The following is a 26673-nucleotide window of genomic DNA, read 5'->3' as shown; positions in this document are numbered from 1 at the left end:
CTGTGGGGAGGATGGTATACCTGCTGAATTTTATAAGAGCTTCCTACCTGTTTTAAGAACGGGCATAATCCCACCATCATTTAATAAAGCTAGTGTAGTCAGCTTCCTGAAAAAATACAAGAATCCAGAGAAGATCAACTTGTATAGACTAACCTGTCTCTTAAATACTGACAAAATAGTAATGAAACTATTTGCTAATCGAATGAACAAAGTAGTTGAAACATTGATCAGAATCATTGTGGATTTGTCTCAGGCAGGCAACTGTCCACTAACACAAACTTCTTGGTTGACGCTCTAGATTTCGTTAACTACAAACTGATCCCTGCCAAAGTGCTACCATTAGATGTAGAGAAGACGTTGGATTTGGTTAGCTGGGAGAGTTTTTTTTTTATTAAAGAAGTTTGGTTTCCTCTGTAGTGAATCCTAGTTTGTTTTAATGGGATACAGGAGTTAGCTTAGCCGTTGGCTTGCAGCACTCGTGCCCGCGTCACCTAGTGACTTTTAGCCTACTTAGCCTGCTCTGTTTTAGCGCATTTATTACATTAATATTTTTTTTAATGGCTGCCTTGTTGTGATTTAGGCCCATGTTTTGATTTCCTTTTTCAGTGCCACTGCGCTAAGGCATCAAGACCACGTGACAAATATAAACAAACTGAAGGTGTCCCCGTTAGGGACTTTCCCTCTTCATGCTTTCGAGGGAATGTTTATACCAATTACCGTCCCAAGCACGCCTTGTTATCTATTGTTTTGGAACTAATCGACGTCAGGGGTCTAGGCAGATCTGTATATATATTCCTCACTTTATCAGATAGAGGGATTCCGACCAGATGCCATTGTTGCTATCACTGCGGTACATCGCCATGACACTGACCCAGTCTTCGTGTTCCCGCGGAGTCTGAGCCCGAGACCTCATTCCAAGGTAACATGGGCTAGGGGCTCTTCTCATGGACATGGCATTGGCAGATTGAGGTTTAACACACCTAGCTCTCTTTTCTCCTGGAACATCATCCCCTTGTGAATTTGAAAACCGAAGAGATATATGAGAATATACACAACAGAGGATATTGATAATCAGTTGCACTAAATTGTGTACCCTTAATTAGAAAGATCAAATCACTTTTTTCAAGGTGGACACACTTGCCTATATCCTAATGGTAGAATTGCATTGATTTGTATGTTCCTTCTACCGCTGTTCAACTTTTTATTCACTGCCCTACCCTGCACCCTGCAGATAATTATTTTTAAGAAATAGAGGGAATGTTTTCCACTTTCATTTGGGCTAATAAAACACTGAAGATAAGGCTAAGTACTCTATACAGGCCAGTAAAGCATGGGGTCTTGGCTCTACCAGATTTGAGACAGTATTATTTTGCCAGCTTTGCACATTTTGTCTATAGATGTTTTAACTCCCAAGGGGCTGAAAGACCAATTGACAAATTCTTTTTATACTCACTTTTTTCAGGAATATAAGATAAATGACCTCCTATGCCTGACAAAATCACCTAAAAAGGTTTGATATAAACTGATGCAATGGTAATAAAAATACAAACAGCAATTGTTTAAATATTATGACATACCAGTGATCAATGGTTCAACTCGCTTAACAGATATTTCTATGGGACCGCATCCCTTACTGGATAGGAAAACTGTCCACAGATGGGAAAGCAATGGCTATCTCAGTATTGGTGCTTTTTAAAAATTCTGATATGCAAGGGTGGGCTGATGTATAACCAAGTATTATACCTTTGAAAATTCCCATCCAATGGTCTTTTATTTATATAATGCACTTTTTAAAAGAACTGGATCCCAGAAGAATAAAGGTGAGTCTAGATTTAGTGAAAAAATTGATAAAGTTAAGCAAATGTAGAACTGCTAAGTACTGGTAGCCACGTTTTACAAACATAAGGAAGTTTATGTTTTTAGCAAAGTTCAACAGAAATGGCAGTCAAAAGAGGAATTGGGGATCTCGATGGAAACTTGGAACAAGATTAATCTGTATAATATTTCCTTGCTAAAGGGAGCATGCCTCCGCCGCATGCAATTCTATACCAAATTGTTGTTATAATGCACGCTGTTATTTTGAATAACATTAATCCCCAGATACCGTCAAAATGTTTTAGATGTTCAGTGGAGGACAAGGGCAGTTTGATGCATATCATTTGGAACTCTTTAAAGATTGCGGGGTATTGGGCCTCTATAGAGGACTACTGTTTGTGTAATGTCAACATCAATTTTCCTAATGATTCACAGCTAATCCTATTGGGTAGTTCATTGGATATTAGTATTAACTCGGAGTACAAGAGAAACTTTTCTTGATTACTGTTACTGCAAGGTTCATAATCCTGCAAAATTGGAAAGCTGAAGTAGTGCCTTCTTTTTAACTATGGTGGTCCAAAATGATGAAAATAAAGGAATCAGAACACTGCTATGCACTGAGGTCAGGCTCATATAACAAATTCCTGAAGTTGTTGGAAGGGTTTGAGTAGGGGAGACATATTTGTGTGGTCAATATCTCTGATAATGTGCAATATTAATGCCCCATTGGGGTAAGTAGTAATAATATGATGTGATGCTCTTAATTTCGGATTAAAAATGAAGTGAAGAATGGGTGTATTATAAGAATGTGATCTCTATGTCACAAGATGGATTGATGGATCTGTGTGAACTCTTCCAATAAAAATAATTTACAAAAAGAAGTCATACAATAGGATATCATCTTATGAGTGGCATAGGACAAGAATTACATAAAGAGAAAGACATATCGCTTGGGAGGGTATTTATCTAAAAAATAACCTGAATTGAAAGTTTTTTGATCCATGACACCAATGTGATTGAGAGATTAAAAACAAGTAACAAATCCATATTGACTGTTCTAAGCACCATAAAAATCAGCAGTTGTTTAGTCTTTATGAGAGTCAAGGTTGAAGATCACTCTTTTAGGTGATGTACAAGTTACTTACCTTCAGTAATGAAATATCTGGTAGAGACATATTCTAGTTGCAGATTCCTTACCTTAGAATTTTCCCCAGGCGTCAGCCTGGATCCGGAGACTTTTGTTCGAGCAATACCCTTGCGCGTCGGTAGGTGGCATCGGTCGACTCCGCAGGTGTCGTGGTCACCGTAATGACGTCGGGAGTAGTACATAAACGCCGCCCTCGCACAGTGACGTCAGTTCTTTTCTTTCAGTGCCACGCGCTGATCCGGAGAAGAGCTACCCTGGCTAATTTTTGGCCAAAATTCGATCACTCTTTTAGGTGATATTGGTTGTACTTCATACAATCAGGGTCAGAGATTCCTTTTTTTCCTTGAATCTCTTCTTTCCTCAACAGGCCCTGCCAATCATTGCCGCCTACCCCACCACTGGGTGGAAGTGCAGGTAGGGGGCACCTGGGATCTTAGGTGTTCTTCAAGGTGCGGAACGGTGTGGCATTGCCCTTGATATTTACAAAACTCTTTGGAATATTTGGTAGAAAATAAAGACTACTCTTTTTTTTTTTTTTACACATGATGATGCTAGTTTCCTCTTCAAGTAGAGGCAAATTTGAATGCTACTATTTAAATGCTCCACTCTTATAGACTACTAGTTGATGATAGAACGTGCCACAACAAACAAAACGTGAACAGAAACACACAAGAGAATCTGCTTTCTTTCACTGAACTTCATTAATGACAGAGTTCATGGCTGTTCCAACCTGGTTTCAACAACAAATCCCTTCCTGTCGTGAAATGCATTGGTTCCAAAATTGGTCAACAGGTTTTCCTCAAATACCAGATTAACGCTATTTCTAGAACTTGTACTGTGAAGCTTAAAATCGTGCAATTGATACAATTCTCCATCTTTCTGTCTAATCTACAAATGTACATGTTTCATCAAGGTCTAATTTTTGCACTACAGCTAACATTGGATTTCCCAAAGAACAGAACTAAATTTAGCAGAACAGCCAATGGCTGCTTTTTATTGGCCTTTCACCCATGTGGTCAGTATGCTGGCTCGCTGTTACTGATGCGGGTAAGTACAATTGGCGCTGCATAATACAAAAGGCATACTAACAGGTTAGCCCTTGCTCTTGGTAGTTGTGGTCTGCTCTTTCTCTCAATTTATGTTTATCCGGCTCTCCACTGTTACCTATTTTGTCGGCCTAGGAAGTCTGATTAGGTGGGAGATCTCTCCTTGTGCAATTAGACGCCCTCTAGGACAAGCCAAAAAGCTTCTAGACATACAAGTTCTTAGCAAATATGAAATTCAAAATACCAATAAAGTCACTCATACAGGCTTGTAAAATAGAAGAGGAATGGAGATCTGTAATGAAACAGACTGTGTCGAGAGAATCTTTGACACCAATTTAGCATGAACAGCTTAACACTAAGAATACTAAGCATCACCTAATCAACTTCATGCAGAGAGACAGCAATTTTACTATTCTGCATGAAAAAGTAAAAGACTTTGAGAAAGAGTGAATACAACATCGGCAATCAGAAAGAACAAGAATGGAGGTGCCCAGAAATTCCAGTGAAAATAATGAACTCCTGAATCAGTGCTCACAGCTGGGAAACAGATTATATTCAGGTAACATGTTAATTTGAAATATTTGCTGTTCATTCCTACAGTCCCAGTGGTTGTCTACTTCCCTTGCTCTCATTAATTTTATCTGCTTGCTTTGTTATGCAGTTCCTGCAAATTAAGTAGGACTGTATATTAGGTCAACGTGAAGGTTAAAGGCACTTGGTCCAGCTACAATATCAAGAAATGATGACACCAATCCTTGCTAGCTCACAGCGCTTCACTTGAACCCCTAACCTTACCAGGGTACCAGATGGTATCAGCAACCTCGAACATGACCACTCTGATTCCCAAAAAAATCATGGAACCAAATCTACCCTTCTGTTGTTACTTTGCGTGCCCACATTGAACACAAGAAAGTGTTTTTTCAAACATTCATTGAAATAATTATATACTTGTATAGATAGCATGAGCTGTGATTATTAGGCAGATGAAACAAAGCATTAAAAACAGCATTAGAAGGATGGAAAAAAAGGTAAACGATTAACCATGAACATTTTTACTATGCTGTTACACTCTTATCTGCTATGACCTACACTATCAAGGGCATAGTCGGAGTGCCCTCTGCCAGATCCACTGGGATACCATAACCCCCCATACCTGGGTATGATGTGCCAGAAAGTTGGGCGGATGTAGAGCAGTCTATCTCCCTCTGCAGGACGGAGGTAGGAGTCAGCAGGGCTACATCTCAGACACAGTTCACCGCGTTCCAGTATAATCCCAGCAGAAGTGCAACTCTGCCGAATGTAGCACAGAGGCAGCTTTTATAACAATAGCACTGTTAATATTGCACTGTGTCAAAGGTGCAGAGATGATTAGATGGTTTGTATGGCGCCTCAGGGCTGTCTCCAATGGACAATCATAACAGGAGGGCATTGCGTTCCATGTGCCTAGCCCTGGACAGAGTGTAAAGAAAATTTTAGATTGCATATTTTAGATTGACATTGTTTTCTGATGGTGACTTTTTACATGTTATTACACTTATGTGATAATGTACTGAGAAGCCACTGTACCATCAGCTTATTCCTAGTAAGCGATTGCTGCTATGTAAAAAACATGTAAAAAGTCACCATCAGAAAACGATGTCAATTTAAATATGCAGTCCAAAGGGAAGACACAGCATGTGCCCTAATGTACTTCGCCACAGCTTTATTTGTATTCCCTTACAGGTATTCAGATAGTTCTGCAACAAAACATATTTTTGTGCATTAAGAACTGATACTTTAATTCATCTTTCGTACCAAGGACAAACAGACAAAGGAAAAGAATTTGATCCACAACAAACAGTATGGGCCTTATTACGACACTGGTGGTCCAATGACCACCAAGCTGACGGTCGGACCGCTGTCAATGCGACAGTCCGATTGCCACATTATGACTGCGCGCTGCCCTGGGGATTACGACTCCTCTCTCCACCAGCTGTTTCATGGCAGTAGAACTGCCATGAAACAGCTGGTGGAGATGGGGTGCAGGGTGCCCCAGGGGGGCCCATTCACTTGACATGGGTTGTGCAGGAGCCCCCTCGCCAGCCCTGTCACAAACTTCACTGTCTCCTTTGCAGACAGTGAACTCTGCGATGGGTGCTAGTGCACCCTACGCACTACAGCATTGCCGCCCGCTCTATTATGAGCCCGAGACAATGCTGTAAGCCATTTCCCGTGGGCTCAGCAGGAAACTCGTAATGGCCCTAGCAGGGAGTCAGCCACATTGGCAGCAACCTCCCCGTCGGAACTTCGGCAGACAAGCTTTTCCATCCACCGAAGTCAAAATGAGGGCCTATATCTACACACTGCTAGGCAGTAGTTGTAAATGTGAATTGCTTTTATCAAGGACATGACATCTTTATGTAGCATGTCCCCAACACTGATAGTGAGAGAAATTAAGTTGCTGAGGATCGAACAGTATGTTCAAGTTGGAGACTGTTAGATGGGTCAGCCTTAGGGTAGCTTTCCTCCAATACTTTTGCCTTACTCCCCTCATTTTTGGTGATCTTGTTTTTGCAGGCCTTCGGATTCTGGGGCACTTTAGCACTGCTAACCAATGCTAAAGTAAATGTGGTCACTCCTTAAAATATGGTAACACTGGGTCATCCCCAATTGGCATATCTCATTTACCTGTATGTCCCTAATACAGTGGCACTACTTGTGCTCGGGCCTGTAAATTAAATGCTACTAGTGGACCTGTAGCACTGTAAACATGTCTCAGGCCAGCCTGTGTGTGTGCAGGTTTACATTGCCAAGTCGGCCTGGCAAAATAACCCTTTTGCTTTGCTCAGACCTTCCCATTTAATGCACATAAGTCACACCTAGTGTAGGCACTGGACAGCCAAGAGACCGGAGTGCAGTGTATATAAAAGATAGGACATGTACTTTTAAGTTTCACATGTCCTTGTAGGGAAAACCCCTTAAACCTGTTTTCACTACTACAACGCCTACCTCTCCCATAGGATAACATAGGAGTTACCTTATTACATTATGTGAGTGTAATTTTCAAAAGAAACAGGTGTCAAGTTCACGTTTAGTGTCTTTAGAATGATAATAAGAAATCCTGACTTTTTTGTGAAGTCGGATTTTAAAATACAATTTTGAAAATGTCACTTTTAGAGAGTTGGCATTTTCCTGCCTTGGCCATTTAGTGTGTCTGCCTGTCTCTGGTCGCGTGACTGGATGCAGTTGACAGCTGGGCTTGGTGTATTATTCCTAGACAGTCACACACAATAGAAAGCTTAGGTGGTTCTGAATGGGCATCACTGGCAGGATGGGAGAGAGGAGTTGGGCACAGCCCTACTTATACCTAAATAGGCTGTGTCCTGCCTCCACACAAAGGGCTGCATATCCCATGTAGCTAGTCGGGAGCCAGGGCATGAGAGGCAGGGCACTTGTGCACTTCAAAGGAAAACTTCTAGAAGCTTGTCTCCTACTTAAAAAGCAATAGTGGGTATCAGTATTGGATCTCGGGCACTAATTCTCTGCTACACTTCTGGGCCTATGAATATTCTGCCAAGAAAAAGAACTGTTGTGCTTCTGAAGGGACTGGTGCTCTGGTGGACTGCTGCTCTGAAGGAACTGTTGCCCTGCTGTGCTGACCTACTGCCTGCTGCTCTCTTGCCTGTGTGAAAAGGACTGAACCTACATCTCTTGAACACAGAGTGGATCCAAGGTCTAGTTGGCTGGCCTCCTGACCTGATGTACAGTGACATAACAGGCGTTCAACAACTGTGCACCTGCAACTGGAATCTGTCATCTGTGAGTCTACCCTGCCATGTGGTGCCACACCAGTGCTGGACCATTGGAAGTGGGCTTAAAGTGCTCTGCTAACCTCTGTGGATCCAGAGGAACTTTCTCATCTCCTCTGCTGCACGGCGCTAACCTCAGCAGAACTGACACATCTACAGCATGGATTGGATCCATCGCATCGTATTGCTGCTGCAGTCCATCAGAACTGCTACTGTGCACCGCAAGCTCGGTGCAGGTCCTTGCACTTCTCGTTGATGGCAGCCTCGACAATGCTGGACTCCACATAGCAGCCTCACAGCTCTTTGGAACCAACTCATTGCGACTTCGTATAGCAAGCACAGTCAACAGGAACCTCGAAGACGACACAGGCCCTTGCATTGCTGCCTCACCACATCTCTGAACCAAAGCATCAATTTGGCTGTGCAACACAACTTTGACGCAAATCTTCATCACGTTCCCCAAACCAGCATTTAAGGTACTTTATTAAACTTGCCTACCTGGGGCCCTTCAGCTGGCCTGCGCTCCATCACAGTTGGCCTGAACTTGTGATTTCGTCTGGGTGTGGTTCGACCAGATATCCACAGTTGTTACTCTATGCTTTTTGGTGCTATTTTTACTAACATCTTTAAAACTGAATATCTCCAGTTCTACTAGTTGGAATTTTGTATTTTGGTCATGTTTTGTTTATTAAAGAAAGTTATATTTTTTAAGTTGGTGTGGGATTCTTTTTGTGAGGTGTTTTCACTTTATTGCTGTTTAAAGTGTTGCACAAATACTTTACACATTGCCTCAAAGTTAGGCCTGGATGTTCTGTTACAAGCTACCAGAAGGTTGAGCACAGGATAATTTAGATTTGGCGTATGCCTCACCCTGACAAGATTGTGGTTGCTCCTTGACTGGAGCTCACACCCCAGTCAACCAACAACTCAATTTCTAACAGAGAGCTTGTATATAAACACAGTTCTGCAGGTTCCACAGTTGATCGTTTGGCATGCATTGCATTAAGTGACAAAGAGATCCTGAAAGATCACATCCTTAAAAAAGCCTTGTCATGCTGTCCAATGGTAGAAAATATCACTTAGCAGTAACTTGTTGTCTGCTACCCCAGGCAAAACTCCACAAGAAGCCCATCGTGTAGAGGCTGCAATTCATATAAACATCAATCAGCACTCTTCACCTTGCTACAAATTTGTTACGGTGAAAGACATCCGGATGCCACAATCAACAGTAATAGCCTAATCTGTGCCCAAAAGTTCAGCAGGCAAAAGCCTGAAAGACTTCCATGTAAAAGGAAGTAAATGACAGAACAAATAGGTATGGCTTACAAGTAAAAATAACTCTTCACTGACAAGTGAATATGTGGGATTTCTTGTGCCCGGTATTGTGTATGGGAGAGTGGGTAAATTCATGAATGAGGTAATGGGAAGATGAAGGAATGCATGAGCGAAAGGATTAGTGACTGAGGGCATGGATGTGGAGTGACTGAGTACATGGATTGACTCATCCATCAATCCTTTCATTGACTCATTCTTGTACTCATACACTCGTCCATCCACAATAAGACACACAAATGAACAATGAAGAAATAATTTGAGATATGAACCAGACCTTTTGGCTTTGTCAATGCTTGTTGTTTAAGGGCTACAACCATATATCAGTGAGCCGCTCTAGGCAAGTGGTAAAATACAGAGATATAATGAATTATATACATGTTAAAATATATTAAGCATGTTTGCTAAAAAAACAGAAGTGATCATTGATCAATAAGGTAAAAGAGATGGACTAGTGAGGTGAAAGACCAACAGCAAACGGAATGGGGAAAACATGGATACAATGGAGACTTGGAAGAAAGATGGAAAGGTAAAGGAGTAAGAAAGACGAGACATAAATGACTATATGACATGTATTACATCACACTTGCCTGGAAGGATTTAATGAACGTCCACAATAATGTTCGGATTCCTTCTCCTCTGCTCAGAAGTTTTACCAAACGCATAACCCGGAAAAGACGAAAAAATGTGATGGAGATTCTAGCGCTGTCTTCTGAGCTCTGGAGGGTATTACATAGAGGCCAAAACGAATGAAAAGCAGAACGAGCAAAACATTCAGATAGAAAACAACAACCAATGCAAGGAGGTAGATAATGTAACTGAACAAGCTTTACGGTGTTTGTGATTAGTTGCACTTCTCCGCATTAATAAAGATCAGACAGAACATGCTTTGATATCAGACCTTTCAAATGCAATACAAGCACATGCGTAAGCCAAGTGCATGTTTTGAACTTCGTAGAAACATCTTACTTACCTTCAATTGTTCATTTCTGAAGCTCTATGCTGATATCGGCTTCCACCACTTTGAATTAGTTCTCAGACATGGGAAAGTGAGCAAAACAACAATATTAAAATAGTAATCCAAATATTGCCTAGTTCATTTTCAACACTAAGGGGCATCTCTAAGTTTCCAGCTAGATCCAAACATCTCACTGCGTATTTTGGCACAACTTGGTCAGAGAGGTGTGGTGTTTGGGTCTGGAACTTGCCAACGTAGATATGAAGCCACAGCAAATACAGTTGCATATTCTTTGATTCACATATGCTTGCTGTGTTCACTCTCTTGCTAGTAATAGAAGTAATACTAATAATACTACTAGTAATACTACTACTAATAATAAAAAAAGGAATTTCTGTAGGGCTTCGACCATCGGCTTGCAAATGTATTTGTGTTTACCAAAGCATTTGTAGTTAGTGTTGTTGATTTTATCAGCTGACATTTGGTGTATTTGCCTTTTTACAGTCAAGGTATTGTTACTCTTTGTTATTTAGTTGGGTTAGTGAAATTTCATAGGTTAGAAGGTTAGGATTTGTTTGGCCCACAAGGTAAGAGAGAGTGTCATCCTTGACCTGGAAAAACTGTATAATGGCCTGTTGTTATTTTTCAATGCCATTAGTACAAAACTTGCCTTCTTACAAACTTCATTTTTGCTCATTGAAATTCCCAGATGTTTAGATGGTATTTCCTATTTGATATTTTAATGTCTGTTGCAGAAAAGCCAAAAGTATGGTAACATTTATATTACGGATGCTACATGTATTAAAAGTAATGTTTTCCCCTAAGGGTTAAAATTAACATTTGTCTTTGGGTGGTCATTTTACCGAAAACACAGCATACCATCCAACACACATTTTGCATCTCTTAAATCAGAACCTTTGCCTATGGCTGAAGCAAACGGTGTCCTCCTTGCTCAAAATTTTGTATTTGCAGAAATTGGGAGTACGGAAATGCAAAAAGACAATTTCAAAATGCGAAGGAGGGAACCAAATTATACCACCGGCAGCATGAAATAATACATAGTTTCAGTCCACTAGCAACCAGGACTTATTTGGTATAAAAGGGATCTATAAGATCAACGACTGTGGTGAAAACGTTGTAGGTATGCAATGTTACCCACCTGGTTGTCGTGTGATTGCAACAGGCACTCTGCCTATTCTTGCAATAGTTTGTCTGGCTGAAACAAAGGCACGTTTATAAAAAACTCTCAGCGGTTCTTAAGGTGTGATTCAGTGCATAGCAGCCAAAATCTATGAATTAAAGGAAAAAATAACTCAGCAGGTTTAAAAAAAACTCCCACCAGTTCTTAAAGTGTGATTCTGTCCATAGAACCCAAGACCAATTAATTAAAGGAAAAAATAACCCAGAAGGTGTAGTACTTAATCCAAGCATGATACTGCCTGGAAACTTGCAATATCTTTTTCTTGGCTGCCTGCTATCATTGAATTTTGAAGATGTCTCAGTGGGTCTGCCCTATGAATGGCATATTAGGACTTTGAAAGGTGAAGTTTATTGTGTGACAGTCAGACTATCCCCATGAGGAAGGTATAAGTACCTAAATGGTATGTTGTCAAGCATTTAAATACCTAATATGTTTTTTTAAATATTTTTACTGAATAGAGATGATATGTATTAAACAATTCACAGAACAAGAATTGTTTTGAATATTCCAGATCTCTAGTTAGAATTTACCATTAGCAAATTTCATCAGTGCAACATAATTTTAAAAATAAGAAATGCATCTCGCAATCCCAGAATTGTATAAAGTGAGCATGTGCTAAAGTGAACATGTGCTTATTTAAATAAATACATGTGTGCTTGATAAGCTACTACTGAAGAGAAAATATGCTAGCAATGACATAAGCCTAATGACACCAAAACCAAAGGATCTCATATGCTCCTAATATGTTTCCAAACAAACCAAGTTGCTTAGTAATTCTGCAAGCCGAGAAAAACAAATTGAGGATCTACTACAGGACCCAATGGTATCTCTCACTACACTACTAAAGTAAGCCTGTACTAAAGCACCAGCGAAATAAGAAGGAATAAAACCTAGAGACTTTGGGTACTGCTGTTCCCGTACTGCTCCAATATCTTAAATTAAGTAGTAAACTGCCACCCCCAAAGATTATAGAAAATTGAAGTAATGCCATGAAGATAGAAATCTCTTTAGATTTCCCGCCTCCAGCCTAAGCCTCCTCAAACTTTTATTGTTTTATACATTTTTTTCAGCCAGTCTTCATATAATGGAACATGTTCTGTACGCCAAAATTGTAAAATCAGCGCACGGGCGACTGAAAGTGCAATTGCCAGGAATATTTGTGCGGGTCTACTTGCTTGACAGCCCTGACCGTGTCTACTCAAACCGAAGAGAACCAGCAATGGTTCACACTTAATACCAACCCCCATAGCCCAGCTCAAAGCTGAGGAAAGCTGGCACAAAAAATACATCAGTCTAGGGCAAATATCTAATGTGTGATGTTATAAAAGAGCTGGGGCTCACTAATATATGTTTAGGGTGAGAAGTAATTTAGAGGAGGTGGCATTAAAACCCATAATTTCAAGCAATCAAATTAACAAATGATACAAATGTATTTATTACATTGCTTCATTCAAACCCAAAATCTGTTACTAATTCAATGATAATATTTAGAGTTACAGGTGGGCACCATAGTTACAGAAATTAGCTAACGTGATTGGTGGGGGGGAATTAGTCAAGGAGTCCAAACCTAGAGTATGAGCTGTGGTTCTCCTCTGTTTTTATTTATCCAAGGGATTACCAGCACTCTCACGGAAAAGCATATTATTGTCATGTCTTATATTTAGCAATTGGAGCGACATGTCTCTGGAAATGCATGTTTATCTTACCCATGCATACATTTGTAAAATAATGGCTGTCCACAGTATCTATTGTATCAAGTACTTTTGCATAGTTTATTTATCAGAGACTATACCATCTTGCAGAAGGTCTGTACATGCTTCTCCATTTGTTACAGGAGGCTTCAAACAATCAGGCCTGTCATTTTCCAAAGGGTTCGAGACTATCTTGCCATCAGACAAGAGGAATGTATTACCTTGAGTGCCAAGCTGCCTAATACATCTTTCTTCCCAGAGATACTATTCATTTTCATTCTCTGTTGGGTGTTACAGATTAGAGGGTATTTGGTTTCATCGTAGCCAGGAAGGGTTGCACAACCATGCTTTCAGGTGTGGGTTATATGCATAAAAAGGCAGGATCTTCCAAAGTTTTGTCTGTGATTCCTCTCAATTGGAAATGTTGGGGATTTATTCTCAAAGGAAAAACACAAAAAACAGTATGAAACAACGCAGCAAACAGTTCCACCAGAGAAAACACATGAGCAGTAAAACAAGTAAACCAAAGGCAAAAAAATAATGTAAAAAAAACAGAGATATCTGGTAAAAGACTTTCTCCACACCGGGTAAGTCCAAGTCACAGTCCCCCTGAGGGCTACTAAGTTGCAACACACATGCCTGCTATAGCTCAAGGGAACCCTGTGCCAAACAAAAGCACTTACCTTAGGACTAGCAAAGTGGTTACCAGTTGCCAAGCTGAGAGCCACCCTCATAGTGTAAGGACTGAAATAAGGAAGCTGATCAAAGAGGGAATGGAAGGTTCCCTGTCTAGTGCACTGAACAACAGTCTCCAGTTGAGTTTCAGATGTGTGACCTATATAATGTCATTAAGATAGGTCAATAAGTTAATGATCTGTGGTCCAGATCTGATCCTCTGCAAAGTATATGTAGACTATGGTACACAATATTTATGTTACCTTATTATCAATGCTTAGGTCATGGTACGAGAAACCATTTTTAGGTTTGAGCGCAAAGCACTCTGTTCCTGGTGTAATCTTTCTATGGGCTTTTAACCATGCCCATCAGTTTGGTTGGTTCGTGGGCTTGCCTTTTATAATTCGCCTTATTTCATTAGTGAAAGGCATACATACATCATGCCTTTTCCGGTGTTTAGCCCTCCTCGAACGCACCGGCCAACTACTGAAAACATACGAGGCTCCATGTTTTCCATATGGTTTCTGGACTACTTTTTCTCTTTATTTCGCAGGCAGCGCGATCTCGCTGGGCAGTAGTTGCGCACTTTGCATGACATCAACCCTGTTACATGGCTAACTGCACTTTTACCGGATACATGGATAATTGCACTTTTGCCAATACGTCTTACTGCGAGTGAAATTCTGTTTCCTTTTGTGTGTCTCAGTCACGCTTCATGGTAGCCATGGGCTCGCTTATGTGAAACTGATTTACTTTTCAGTTTATGTGGCAAGAAAACTCTGGTTAGTAGTTTAAAACGTGAATAGCTCTAACTCGAGCAAACGCGAGACCGGTTGCATTGCAAATGCTTGTTACAATTTTTGTTTGCTGTTTATCTCTTCTTCCCATGGATAGAAAAGGATTCATCATGGTGGAAGCCTTGCAGAAATACATGCATGAAAGGAGTGGCCGACCACTTCTTATTGTTTGGCAAGAGAGCATTAAACATGAATACAAACCCACTGCACACACCTGTCTAAAAATAGTTAAGAGAAAGATATGAGAAAATGTTTTAAATGGGCATGGGAAAAAAGATCAAAATATAGGAGAGGTGAAAGCACCGGGGTCAGTTGTTAATCTTACCGCAGGGTCACCAGTTGGGACAAGTTCTGTTGGCTTTTGCTTTAAAAGATTAAGAATATTTATTTGGTCAAAATGGGTTTAAAACCAACACTGTTAGGAGGAGCGTTTTTTTGTTTCTTTTTCTTATTCATGCATGTTTTAGATAGCAATTTGTGATACATTTGCTTGCAAAATGAATTCAGTGTAAAGAGAAAGCCAGTAAATTATCAACTTTCAAACAAAGCTAATGAATCTGCATTTCAGTTAGAGAATACTAAAATAGAAGCTGTTATCCTGCACTTAAAATCACAATTAACAATTCTACCCCATGATGCTAGACATTTACAAATAAATCAATGTATATATTGTATGTAGAAAGTAGTAGTGACGCGTACTAGTTGCTTATACACGAGTCATTTTCAAATTGCATGGAATTATACAACGTAATAATTCCAGGATTAAAATTATAGTATTCATAAAATAATGAACATACTTTAGCTTTAATTGAAATGCATACTAATGTTTTGTGAACTGATGTGATCATTTACACTGTTTAAAGTCATTTTATGAGTATGAATTGTAAGACAGCTATGATATTTCAGAGGTAACTGAAGAAATTGATAAAATATTAACAATTAGCATTCCAAAATGAATTCTAATAATTAATCAATCAATAATCATTTGGGTTGCTTAACAAACACAACAGTCAGGATTCTGAAAGATTACTGCATGTCGAAGTTCAATATAGATACATACTTAATAGTTTCTAAAGGCATTGACACATTTCCAATGTACAGAATTAAAAATTGTAATTTGACAATACATGGATGCCCATGCAAAAATTGAAGACCCAGCAAACTTGTACATTTACAGGTACCAACCAATGATTCACTGGTAGATTCCCACAAGGAAAGGACAAAACATTTACTCCTTTCAAAAGGAGGAGAAAGTGTGTTTCCAGAACACAAATTGGAAGCAAACACTTTCACAAATACAGGGGAGCAGTGTTCGGTGTTTCTTCACAGGGAAAATGTTTTCTCATTGAAACAGGTAAAAGTATATATATATAATCTTTATCATTATATAGGTAGGTCAATATATCAATAACATATAAGGTGATCAGTGAATGCTTATGGGTTTATTTTCCTATAATAACGCCTATCTGTCACAATGTGTAAAAATCATCATAGCAATTGTGTCTCCAAGTGCTTCACTATTGAAATACGGGGAGAAAAATATAAAATACAACATTAAGAAATAAAATAATATGTAAAAAAAAAAAATATTTACAGCTAAAATGGAAAGCCCGAGTTTGTAAATATGTATCCATAATTTTGCATGTGTATTATGTTTAAATCTCTATATGTGTATACATTCTATGTGTGGTTGTGTATATCAAAAAATACAAATCTCTCCAAAACTCCCCAAACCTCTACTCTATAACTATTCCTATTCCACTTTCAGATGCTCCTACCTCCACTCTGACTCATCCCGAATCAAAACCTCTTCTACGACTATGAACTCCCAAATAACCCTTTGTAAACCGTTCTTTATCCTATTCAGCCAACTAACAGACTCACATGTCCACCACTCTCAATAACAATTTATATTTCCCTCTAATAGTCCAACACTAATGGGTTCCGGGTAGTGCGCTACTTGCTGAAAGGTACTTCAACGCCTCGTCAGGGGTAGTAAGTGCTGTATAAGTACAATTACAACTGCAATAACAAAGCTGGGTTGCTCATGATATTCCACCTCGATACCTTTTGATTCTAAATGCTGATGCTCAACACAGAAGATTTCAGAGGAATTATATGTTCTCTGTTAAAGGGAGGACATAATCATGTTTGTTTAGGACAGGAGCACCCAAATAATGTCCAACACAGCAACTAAGGCCCAATACCTAAAGTGAAATATATGTGCAGAGATCTCCACACATTTAGATTTACTCCTATACCTAAGAGTAAGGTAGACAAGATGCACTTCAGTGTGTGTGTGTTTGGGTCGTACAACATATTATGAAGTGTATTTGAATATATGTAGAGTAGGGTTGGATGTGAAATGAGGTGTTTTTAAAATTCAGTAATAATTTATAGTTTTGTAATTTTTTAAGCATGTGCATCTGTTATGTTTACATTTTGCATCGTGATTTGTATGTGTATCTGAAGTGTGTAAAGTTATACATTTTTTTAAATTAATTCTATTTCTTGTATTGTATATATTTTTACTGTGATCTGTATAACTGTTTGCAATGCCTAAAATTATATGAACATGTTTTCCTAAAAAGTATTTAATTTTTTAGGTGCAGGTCTTTGTGCTGGCAGTGGCATCCCCTGCTTCCATTGCTTTAAGTGTGATTCCTTCTAGTGCCTGTGACTGGCCATATGTCATGTGTGAATTACTTCAAGGCTTGGCTGGAGTAGATTTGATCCTGTTTGGAATGTTGTACTGATGAAGTACACCTGGGTGTAATTTTTGTAAGCTGCCCTTTTGTATATGTGATTTTGTATTTCCATGCCCCTCTCTATGCCCCGCCTTAATTATCCCATTTCACCTCTAACTTTGTTCTAGATAGACCCCATTCAGTCACTCGCTACTGCTACTCACACATTGACATAAAAAATGCATAACTATGTATGCACACTCTTGACAGAGAACTCTGCACTTACGAGATGGGACCTTCAGTATAGTCATAGACCTGTACCTTTGTGAATTGCATTTAGGAGTACATGAAGTAATAGTATCAGAGTACTACTATACAAACTCATTAATGAATTTGTGAATTGCCTCTCACAGTTTCGATGTTGATTACAGTTGAAAAACAACATAAATAATGTTAAGTAATGTCACCTTCTTTTGTTGTCTACCTCTTGCTGAACATGAGGACCAAAAAATGAAAAAAGGTGCACATAGCTCCACAAGTGACAGTAACGATTTCAATGAAGGGAAGCCAGGAGTACAAATTGCTATTGGTACCTTCCAATGTGGCAATCTTGGTACTGCCCATTCTACCACGGTCTCAGTGGCCATTTAAGCAGATGCAGAAACAAAGGTAAAAAATGACCAGTTCACTTTACTTTCCAAGCATTGCCCTGCTCGCTAGACAATCAGTAGAAAATAGAAGCCTTTCCAAGGTTTTACTGTGAGACATGGGGTTACAGCTGCGGAACTACATTTTTCTGGTGTATGCTGCACATAATAAATTGATAAATAAATAGGAATACAAATGGTTGTTGGCAGCAGGCTGCATTATGTTACATCCACTCCCCCTAGCAATTTAGCAAATTGTCACTCACATCAGCATAAATGTATGCACATTTATACCTGCAAACGAGGGAGATAAAAATATAGGGGGTTATTCCAACTTTGGAGGAGGTGTTAATCCGTCCCAAAAGTGACGGTAAAGTGACGGATATACCACCAGCCGTATTACGAGTTCCATAGGATATAATGGACTCGTAATACGGCTGGTGGTATATCCGTCACTTTACCGTCACTTTTGGGACGGATTAACACCTCCTCCAAAGTTGGAATAACCCCCATAAACATTTTGGACCTCTAAATAATCAAGTGATGCAACATTTCTTTTTGAAGCTCCAAAGTCCTAAGAAGGGATAGTCTTTCTACATGGTTAGTGTCAGGACTGAGAAAGGTCTCTTATTTTCTTGATTAATGTATTTGTTCATTTATACTACAAAGAAATGCTCCATTTACCATAGATAACATTCACTGCACACCAATCTAACAGGATAGGGATCAAGAGGTCAGAATAGGTCAATGGAAGGTGTAAGTATAAGAAAATATAGAAGAGCACCCAGTAGGACACACGTTCTATTCTTACCGTGGGAGCTCCAGTTGGAGTAGTTTCTGGTGGCTTAAAAAACATTAAAAGCAAAATTAATGAATACAAAAAAGGAATAAGGAACTTTTCATACCTAGCAAAGAAATTACTTAACACATGAAATTCGTATTTTAAATCCCATTGAGATTGTTTGTCCCTAAGTTCTATGATGAAGGATGTCGCTCCTTTGAATGATCCCTCTGGCATGCAGGAGGTGGATCTGTCATAGATTAATCATTTTTTTAAAGCTCACCATCAGAAATGATATATTTATTCACAACAATTTTGAATTCCTAAGATACCAAAAACATGTTTGTGGTTCGGCCCTCCTTCTTAATCTTGCAACAGGAGGATCACTGTAGGTGCTATTTATCGCACCTGATAAATAACTATACCACGAGGTATGTTATTTATCGGATGCGATAAAAAGCCCCTGTTAGGAGTTTCTGGGAATAACATGCATATTTTAGTGTTTAATGAATGAATCAAAATCCACACAATTCAGTAAATACTGTATGTTTCGCCCCTGTTCAATTTTGGCAAGTTTTACTTTCGGAAATGTAATGAAGGTTTTGTCATGGGGTCAACCCCTACAAAGGTTTACTGATTTAGAATACTACAGTGAACAATTTGCTTCACTATGCTCATTATACACTGCTTCAATTCCACAAAGATGCAAGGTACATAAGCACACGATTTTCAATATGCTAACACTGTGGCTTATGTCCTAATATAGTTAGATGATAGCACTCTGAAAGTTAGCTTGATTCTACGCAATTAGGAAGAATCTAGCAGGTGGGAAGATGGCGTCCCAGCAGCTACAGTGGCAGCAGCTTTGCTAGACTCCTAGTGTTTTGGTTCGGGGAGGACCACTGTTATGTTCTAGAGCAGAAAATGCAGAAAACTGCTTTACAATGTGTTCAATATTTAAATACAAACAAAGATAAAGTTGAGGTGGAAAAGAGAAAAAGCGAATGGGGGAAACCAATAGCATCACATGCATCAGGTATACTGAGTGCTGAATTGGTCAAGTGACTGCTAGAGGAAGGGTGTAATTGCAGAGAGTGTCTCTACTTATCAGAGTCAGACTGGTAGTCCTGCAGCTAGTTTCTGTGTTCTCTGCAGCTTCCCGTGCTGAGTTAGAAGTACAGAGAAAGACTGGGAATGTTTCTGCAGACATTGTCCAAAGCGCCTGCCAGGAATGGTGGCTTGGTTCTGACCCCCTGGATAATATGGATGCTATTCAAGACCAGTGCAGCAATGCTGACTGGAAAGCTACAGCTTCAGAGTGTTCAGTTGCAGAGCTTTCTTCACAGTGCCCTGAAGGGAAATGGGGACAGAACTCCCCGGTCGAAAAAGAAACTCAGCAAAAAGAAATTTGCTGGAAAAAACACTCTGACTCTTGTAACAACAAAGTACACTACATCCAAAAAAGTACACCGTTCTCACCGAAAAAATAAAAACAGTAATTGCTGTTTATGACAGAAGAAAAAAGAGTGTCTAACATTAAGCTTTTGTGGACAGGTCTGCAGGACGAGGGAATGGGAAACTAGACAGACAAGATAAGATAAACAAATCTGGGGGTCTGCAAACCTTAACTTTAATTTTAATGTACCATTCCAGAAACAGAAACAGGAATGTCATGGAGTAATTAATGGTGGTAAGCTAGATACAGAGTAGCTGGGTATGATAAAGAAAACATATCTAATGGAGGACACACCCAATATCAAATACTCCCTATTTTATATCAAAATTTCCGATTTGACTCCCAAAATTGACTTACCAAAAGAAACCGAGATTCTATCTGAAACAGTTGCACTTAATAGTGATTGTGGTGGGAAACGCAAAGGATAGGCAAGCACACAATTAAGCATAGCTGGCAACAAAACATCAGTAACAGAGGGACACAGAGCATTAGAAAAGTTGACCATAATGAAACATCAAATATGACTAATATGGAGCATCCACTAGAAGGACAAAGCTTAGAGAAAGAAAAGGAAATGGGTTTCCGAAATATGGCTTCTGCACAAGGAACCCACAAACTCCATAAAACTACTAATATAGGTGCATCCGTGAAACCAAATTCTCATGGGCTTACACTTGAGAACTCATAGACATTGCCACCAATATGGAGAAGAGGAAGATTCTCCCAATGCTGCCTGAGGCTACAGCTGGGTACAAATCAGAGTATACTTGGCTTGGGTGGAATTATCCCTAAAGCATTCACCATAAAGATTACTTGTGAAGTTCTATTTGATAGCAAAAAAATACAGCCGGAACTGGTGCCAAATGAATGGGATTGAATTGAGTAGTAGATACAAACCATTACAAAGCTCTTTACTAGAGTGATAAGCAACTTGGAGACTCTGTGGGCACTAATCATTCACTGATTCATAAAAACAAAGATTGTACCAATACTTTAAAAGATTCATATACTGATGTACCACATTCAACATCATCTGCAACCAAGATATCAGATTATAGTGATTGTAGCAATGATGAGGGAATAATTTATAATAGAAACAGTGTACGATATATCAATATCTATGAAATTACAGAGCCAATTAGAATAGATGATGGAAAATGAAATCACTCTAACCAACTTGGCTCAAGTCAGTGTCAATGGAGACTAAAATAAAGCAGAGACTTGAGGCAGATAAACACATATCAAACCTAGTAACCATGCGTGGATATGATCACAACACTAGAGCCAACATTAAGGTCTGTGTAGGAAACCAATGATCTTCAAAGACAGCTGGTGTAGAGATGAAGGATTAAGGCCACCTTGCAGGATACTGCATGTAAAGTGGCTAGTATTACAGATCACATTTCTGCTTTTGAGTGCCTTTGAGGAGAAAGTCGAGAACTTGAAAAACAAGTGTTAAGCTATAAATGTGGAGAACGCATGTGCAATTCAGAGATTGTTGCGGAATATTGAAGATCTGGAAAACAGGTCTAAGAAATGTAATCTATGATTTGCTCGCATGGTTAAGGAACCAGAATAAACAGGGCATATGATGCAAATGATCAGCAATTTAGCGAGTTGACGCTATCAAGGGGAATTTCTCTATAGCAAGAGCACACCAAATAGCTTTCATCAAATTACAGTGAATAAAGACGGAAGTTCAAGAAGTCAAGTCAATCTCCAAAGGGCTTCAACCTTCACTCAGTTTCCTATGTGTCTATAGAATCTGTTTAGACATATCTGCAAATGTAGGTCCTGATCTAAAAAATATGGACTACAATCACATATTGTCTTACAATCTTGCCTCAAGGTTGTGTGGCACGGTCAGTTCAAAACTGCATATGAAGTTGAAGAAGTTAGGAATTTTCTGACAGAAATACAGAGGGGAAAATCAAGGCTAACACTGTGAAATATAGACGTACAAGTTACTAACATTCGGTAGCGATATATCTGGTAGAAATATAATCAAGTTGCAGATTCCTTACCTTAGAATTTTCCCCCAGGCGTCAGACTGGATCCAGAGATTTTTTCGACCAATACTCTTGCATGTCGGTAGATGGCGTTGGTTGACTCTGTGGGTGTCGTTGGCGTTGTAGTCACTGTGATGATGTCAGGAGTAGTACATAGATGCCTCCTCAGCGCAGTGATGTCAGTTTCTTTTCACGACTTTTCACGCCAAAGCGATGATTCGCAAAGAACACTGAAAATGGTGCGCTAGAGATAAGGCCCTGAATGGAGGAGCCCTGTCCCTAAAAATCAGTTTGCAAGCGGGAAGGATGGGTGGGTCAGTAAGGAATCTGCAACTAGAATATGTCTCTACCAGATATATCTTGTTACCGAAGGTAAGTAACTTGTGCATCTGATAGAGAATTCTATTTGCCAATTTCTTACCTTAGAATAGATACCCAAGCAACGCCATCCTCGGAGGTGGGCTGCGAACCAAGGTCATACTAGAAAGTCCTGCAGGACCGAACGACCAAAGTAGCCATCCCTATGGACCTGACTATCCAGGCAGTAATGTTTAGTAAACGTGCGTAGGGATACCCACGCTGCTGCCTGGCAGATATCCAGGGCAGGAACTCCGTGTACAAACGGTGTGGAAGCAGCAGTTGCTCTGGTGGATTGAGCACTCAAGCCCTCAGGGGGTTGCTTCTTGGCTAAAGCGTAGCATATTTTGATGCAAAGAAGTACCCATCATCAGATGGTATGTTTTTGCACCGCCTTCCCTTTCTTCGCACCTACATATTCAACAAAGAGTTGATCATCCACCCGGAAACCTTTAGTGCGATTGAAATAGAATGCCAACGCACTTTTTGGATCCAGGCGGTGGAGTCTCTCGTCTTCATGAGAAGAATGTGGAGGTGTGTGAAAAGTAGGCAAAGTGATGGACTGGCCTACATGATAAAGTGGTAACAACGTTGGGAAGGAAGGAAGCCTCAGTGCGTAACACCACTTTGTCAGGATGCACAGACAAAAACGGGGGCTTAGAAGATAGAGCCTGAAGCTCACTCACTCTACGAGCAGAGGTGATGGCAACAATAAAAACAGTTTTGAAAGTAAGGAGCTGTAAGGAACAACTGTGCATCGACTCAAAGGGAGTATACATTAAGTATGGACAAGATTGAGGTCCCACTGAGTCATGATAAACGGAGTGGGAAGAAACAAATGGGTGAGACCCTTAAGGAATCTACTAACAATAGGTGACTTAAAGAGTGAAGGCTGATCAGGCAACCTAGAAAGGCGGAGATAGCCGATAAATAGCCTAAGGCAGAGCCCTGCTGGGCCAAAGAAAGAATGAACAAAAGATCCTCAGAAAGAGAAGCAGAGAGGAGATCAACAGATCTGTTAGTACACCATGCCACAAATATATGCCAACGATAGGCGTATACCGTTTCGGTGGATGGACACCTGGCTGCCAAGATTACATCACAGAATATGGGTGGAAGGTCAAAAGCCGTCAACTGCCGCCGCTCAATCTTCAAACATGAAGCCGGAGATTGGACAGGTTCGGGTGAAGAACCGTTCGCTGCTGCTGCAACAGAAGATCCTCCTGAAGAGGCAGTCTGAGTGGAAGATCGGTGGCCATGCTCAATAGATCTGGATACCATACTCGTCGTGCCCAGTACGAAGCCACCACGATTACTTAGGCCCGGTCTTTCTTGATCTTCTTGAGAACTCTGGACAGAAAGGGGTATAGGCGGAAAGGCAGAAAGGAGGCTGTGGTCCCACTCGAGATGAAAAGTGTCTCTGAGCATGTTCGGCCTTGGAAACTCTGAAACGTGAAACAGCTAACATTGCGCGTTCTCTGCGGAGGCGAATAGATCTAACCAAGGCTCTCCCCACTGCTGAAAGAAACCTTGCACCACCTCCGGACGGAGATGGCATTCTTGATCGGCTATGCATCGACGGCAGAGTTCGTCTGCTCTGACGTTCAGAGAGCCCGCCAGATGTTAAACCACCAGGGTGATATCCTGATGTGCCCGGCATGTCCAGAGGCATAGCGCCTCCTGACGAAAGGTCTAGGACCCTACTCCACCTTGTTTGTTGCAGTATCACATGGCGGTAATGTTGTCCGTGAACACCTGCACTATTTTCCCTTTGAGAGAGGGAAGCAATGCTTTCACTGCAAGCCTGATCGATCAGAGCTCCAGAAGATTGATATGGAGCCCAGACTCTGCTAGAGACCAGAGGCCTCTGATCTCCCCCTCTTCCATGTGTCCACCCCATCCCAGAAGTGACGCGTCTGTCACTATATGTAGATTTGGTTGGGGAGGGGAGAGGGATCTGCCGCTGACCCACTGACCCACTGTTGATGCGATAACTACCACTGCAGGTCTTCTGCAGTCCGCACCATGATCTGGACCATGTCGGACAGATTTCCCTGATGCTGCGCCCACTGAAACTTCAAGTCCCGCTACATAGCCTGCATATGCCATCTGGCATGTGTCACTAGTAGGATGCAGGAGGCCATAAGCCCCAGCAGCCTCAGAGTCAATCTCACAGAAACCCAAGATAGAGGCTGAAAGATCGTAATCATAGCCTGAATATCCTGGAATCGCTTTTCTGGAGGATAGGCCTGAAACTGCACTGCCCAGAACAGCTTCGATGAAAGGGAGCGTCTGGGAGTTAGTCAGGTGTGACTTCGGCATGTTTATAGTGAACCCCAGCGTGTGCAGGAGGTTCGCCATAGTCTGAAGGTGAGAGACTTTCTGGGGTGAGTCCACCTTCAACAGCCAGTCGTCGAGTTAGAGGAAGACTGAAACCCCCAATCTGTGCAGATGAGCTGCAACCACCTTTATCACTTTCATGGACACCCGAGGAGGGCTGGTAAGGCTGAAAGGAAGCACAGTAAATTGGAAGTGCTCGAAACCTACCATGAATCGTAGGTAACGTCTGTGGGCAGGCAGAATCATAATATGGAAATAAGTGTTCTGCAATTCCAACACTACCATCCAGACTTCTGGGTCCAAGGCAGACAGGACCTGAGCCAGGGTGAGCAATTTCTCCTTCTTGAGGAAGAGATTGAGGGCCCGAAGGTCTAGGATAGGACCTAAGCCCTTGTCTGTTTTGGGCACCAGAAAGTAGCGGGAATAACAACCACAACCTACTTCTGGCGCAGGGACCCTCTCTATTGCTCCCTTGGCCAAGAGAGCTGCGACTTCCTGGTGGAGAAGTGCCAAATGATCCTTCAGTATACGGCTGAATGATGGAGGCATGGCTGGTGAGGCAGATTCAAAGGGGAGGGAGTAGCCCCTTTGAACGATCTGTAAAACCCACCTGTCTGTAGTGATGGATTCCCAGTGGGGCAGGTAATGGCCAATCCTGCCCCCAACTGGACCAGAGTGAGGGGACAGACTAGGAGGGTTTGGTGGCTGCAGCAGGGGCAGGGGTGGCCTGGACAGATCTCTGGTTCCCTGTTCCATGATCACATGGGATTTTGCATCCCAGGCCACGAAGTGGCTCAACAGCATGGTGGCCCAGTGGCTGGGAAAGGGACGTGACAGGGAGCCACTTCCGTGGCCACGAAAGAGGCAAGAGGCGGACTGTTAGGGACGATGGGCAGTGCAAAGGCCAAGGGACCGAGCCATAGCCTGGGAGTCCTTGAACCTCTCCAGCGCCGAGTTTGCTTTGTCTCAAAAGAGACGGAAGCCATCAAAGGGCATGTTCATAAGAGTGTGTTGGACATCCCCTGAGAAATCAGATGTACGCAACCAGGCATGACGACTCAAGGCCACCATCATCACAACCGATCTACCAGGAGAGTCGGTTGTGTCCAGCCCACATCGGATAGTGAACTTTGCCACGTCTCTCTCGTCGGTGACAGCTTGGGAGACAGGATTTCTTTGACTTCTTCTTTTCACCTTGACCCGAAGACTTTGAAGATGACGAGTGGTAATGGCACCATGACCTTCCCTTCGAGCAAGACCAAGACCTATGCGGAGTCGAGCACCGGGCCGCCATACGCTTGAGGTACCGCTCCCTGAAGGTCTTCAGGTGCATGGCCTGTCACTCAGAGCATGACTTCTGATTGTTGTAGTGCTACCAGCACAAAAAACAGATCGGATGCGAATCCGTCACCGACATCATGCGGTCACAGTCCTTGTATGGTTTGAAGCCGGTCTTTTGGGACATCTCCTTGACGCACAAAAAATCACAAAAATGCAACAAAAGAGTCGAAGTCAGTCAAGAATTGACCAAGGGTAGCTCTCTGTGGATCAGTGCGTGGCGCTGAAAGAAAAGAACTGATGTCACTGTGCTGAGGCGGCGTCTATGTACTACTCCCGACGTCATCACGGCGACTACGACGCCAATGACACCCGCTGAGTCGACCAACACCACCTCCGGATCCAGTCTGTGACGCCTGGGCGAAAGTTCTAAGGTTCTAAGGTTAGGAATCTGCAACTAGAAGTCTCTATCAGATATACCTATTTGCAATCTACAGGTACACAGATATTAGAATTTGGAGGAAATAAATTACACTGAAATATCTGCCATGTCTTTCTTTTTCTACCCTCTTGCGAGCATACCACATCTTCACAGGATGCAATCCAATGCATCCACTTCACAGGTGGTGGGTGAATTTGAGTTAATGGAGGGTTTTGGGGAAAGCTTT

The 26673-nt window shown here is 41.2% G+C and overlaps 1 protein-coding gene across 2 annotated transcripts in view; it reads right to left on the bottom strand.

The window, feature by feature from the left end:
* The window catches only part of CACNA1D (calcium voltage-gated channel subunit alpha1 D), a 1248477-nt gene that overhangs the window by 313463 nt on the left and 908341 nt on the right, over window positions 1-26673 (bottom strand). For both annotated transcript variants that reach the window (XM_069206436.1, XM_069206437.1), the window contains exon 31: window positions 9719-9847. In XM_069206436.1, coding sequence (XP_069062537.1) covers window positions 9719-9847 — 129 coding nt within the window. The remainder of the gene's footprint in view (window positions 1-9718; window positions 9848-26673) is intronic.

Source organism: Pleurodeles waltl, chromosome 9, assembly GCF_031143425.1.
Source record: "Pleurodeles waltl isolate 20211129_DDA chromosome 9, aPleWal1.hap1.20221129, whole genome shotgun sequence".
Taxonomy (NCBI): domain Eukaryota; kingdom Metazoa; phylum Chordata; class Amphibia; order Caudata; family Salamandridae; genus Pleurodeles; species Pleurodeles waltl.
This window is presented reverse-complemented; position numbering and strand designations above follow the sequence as displayed.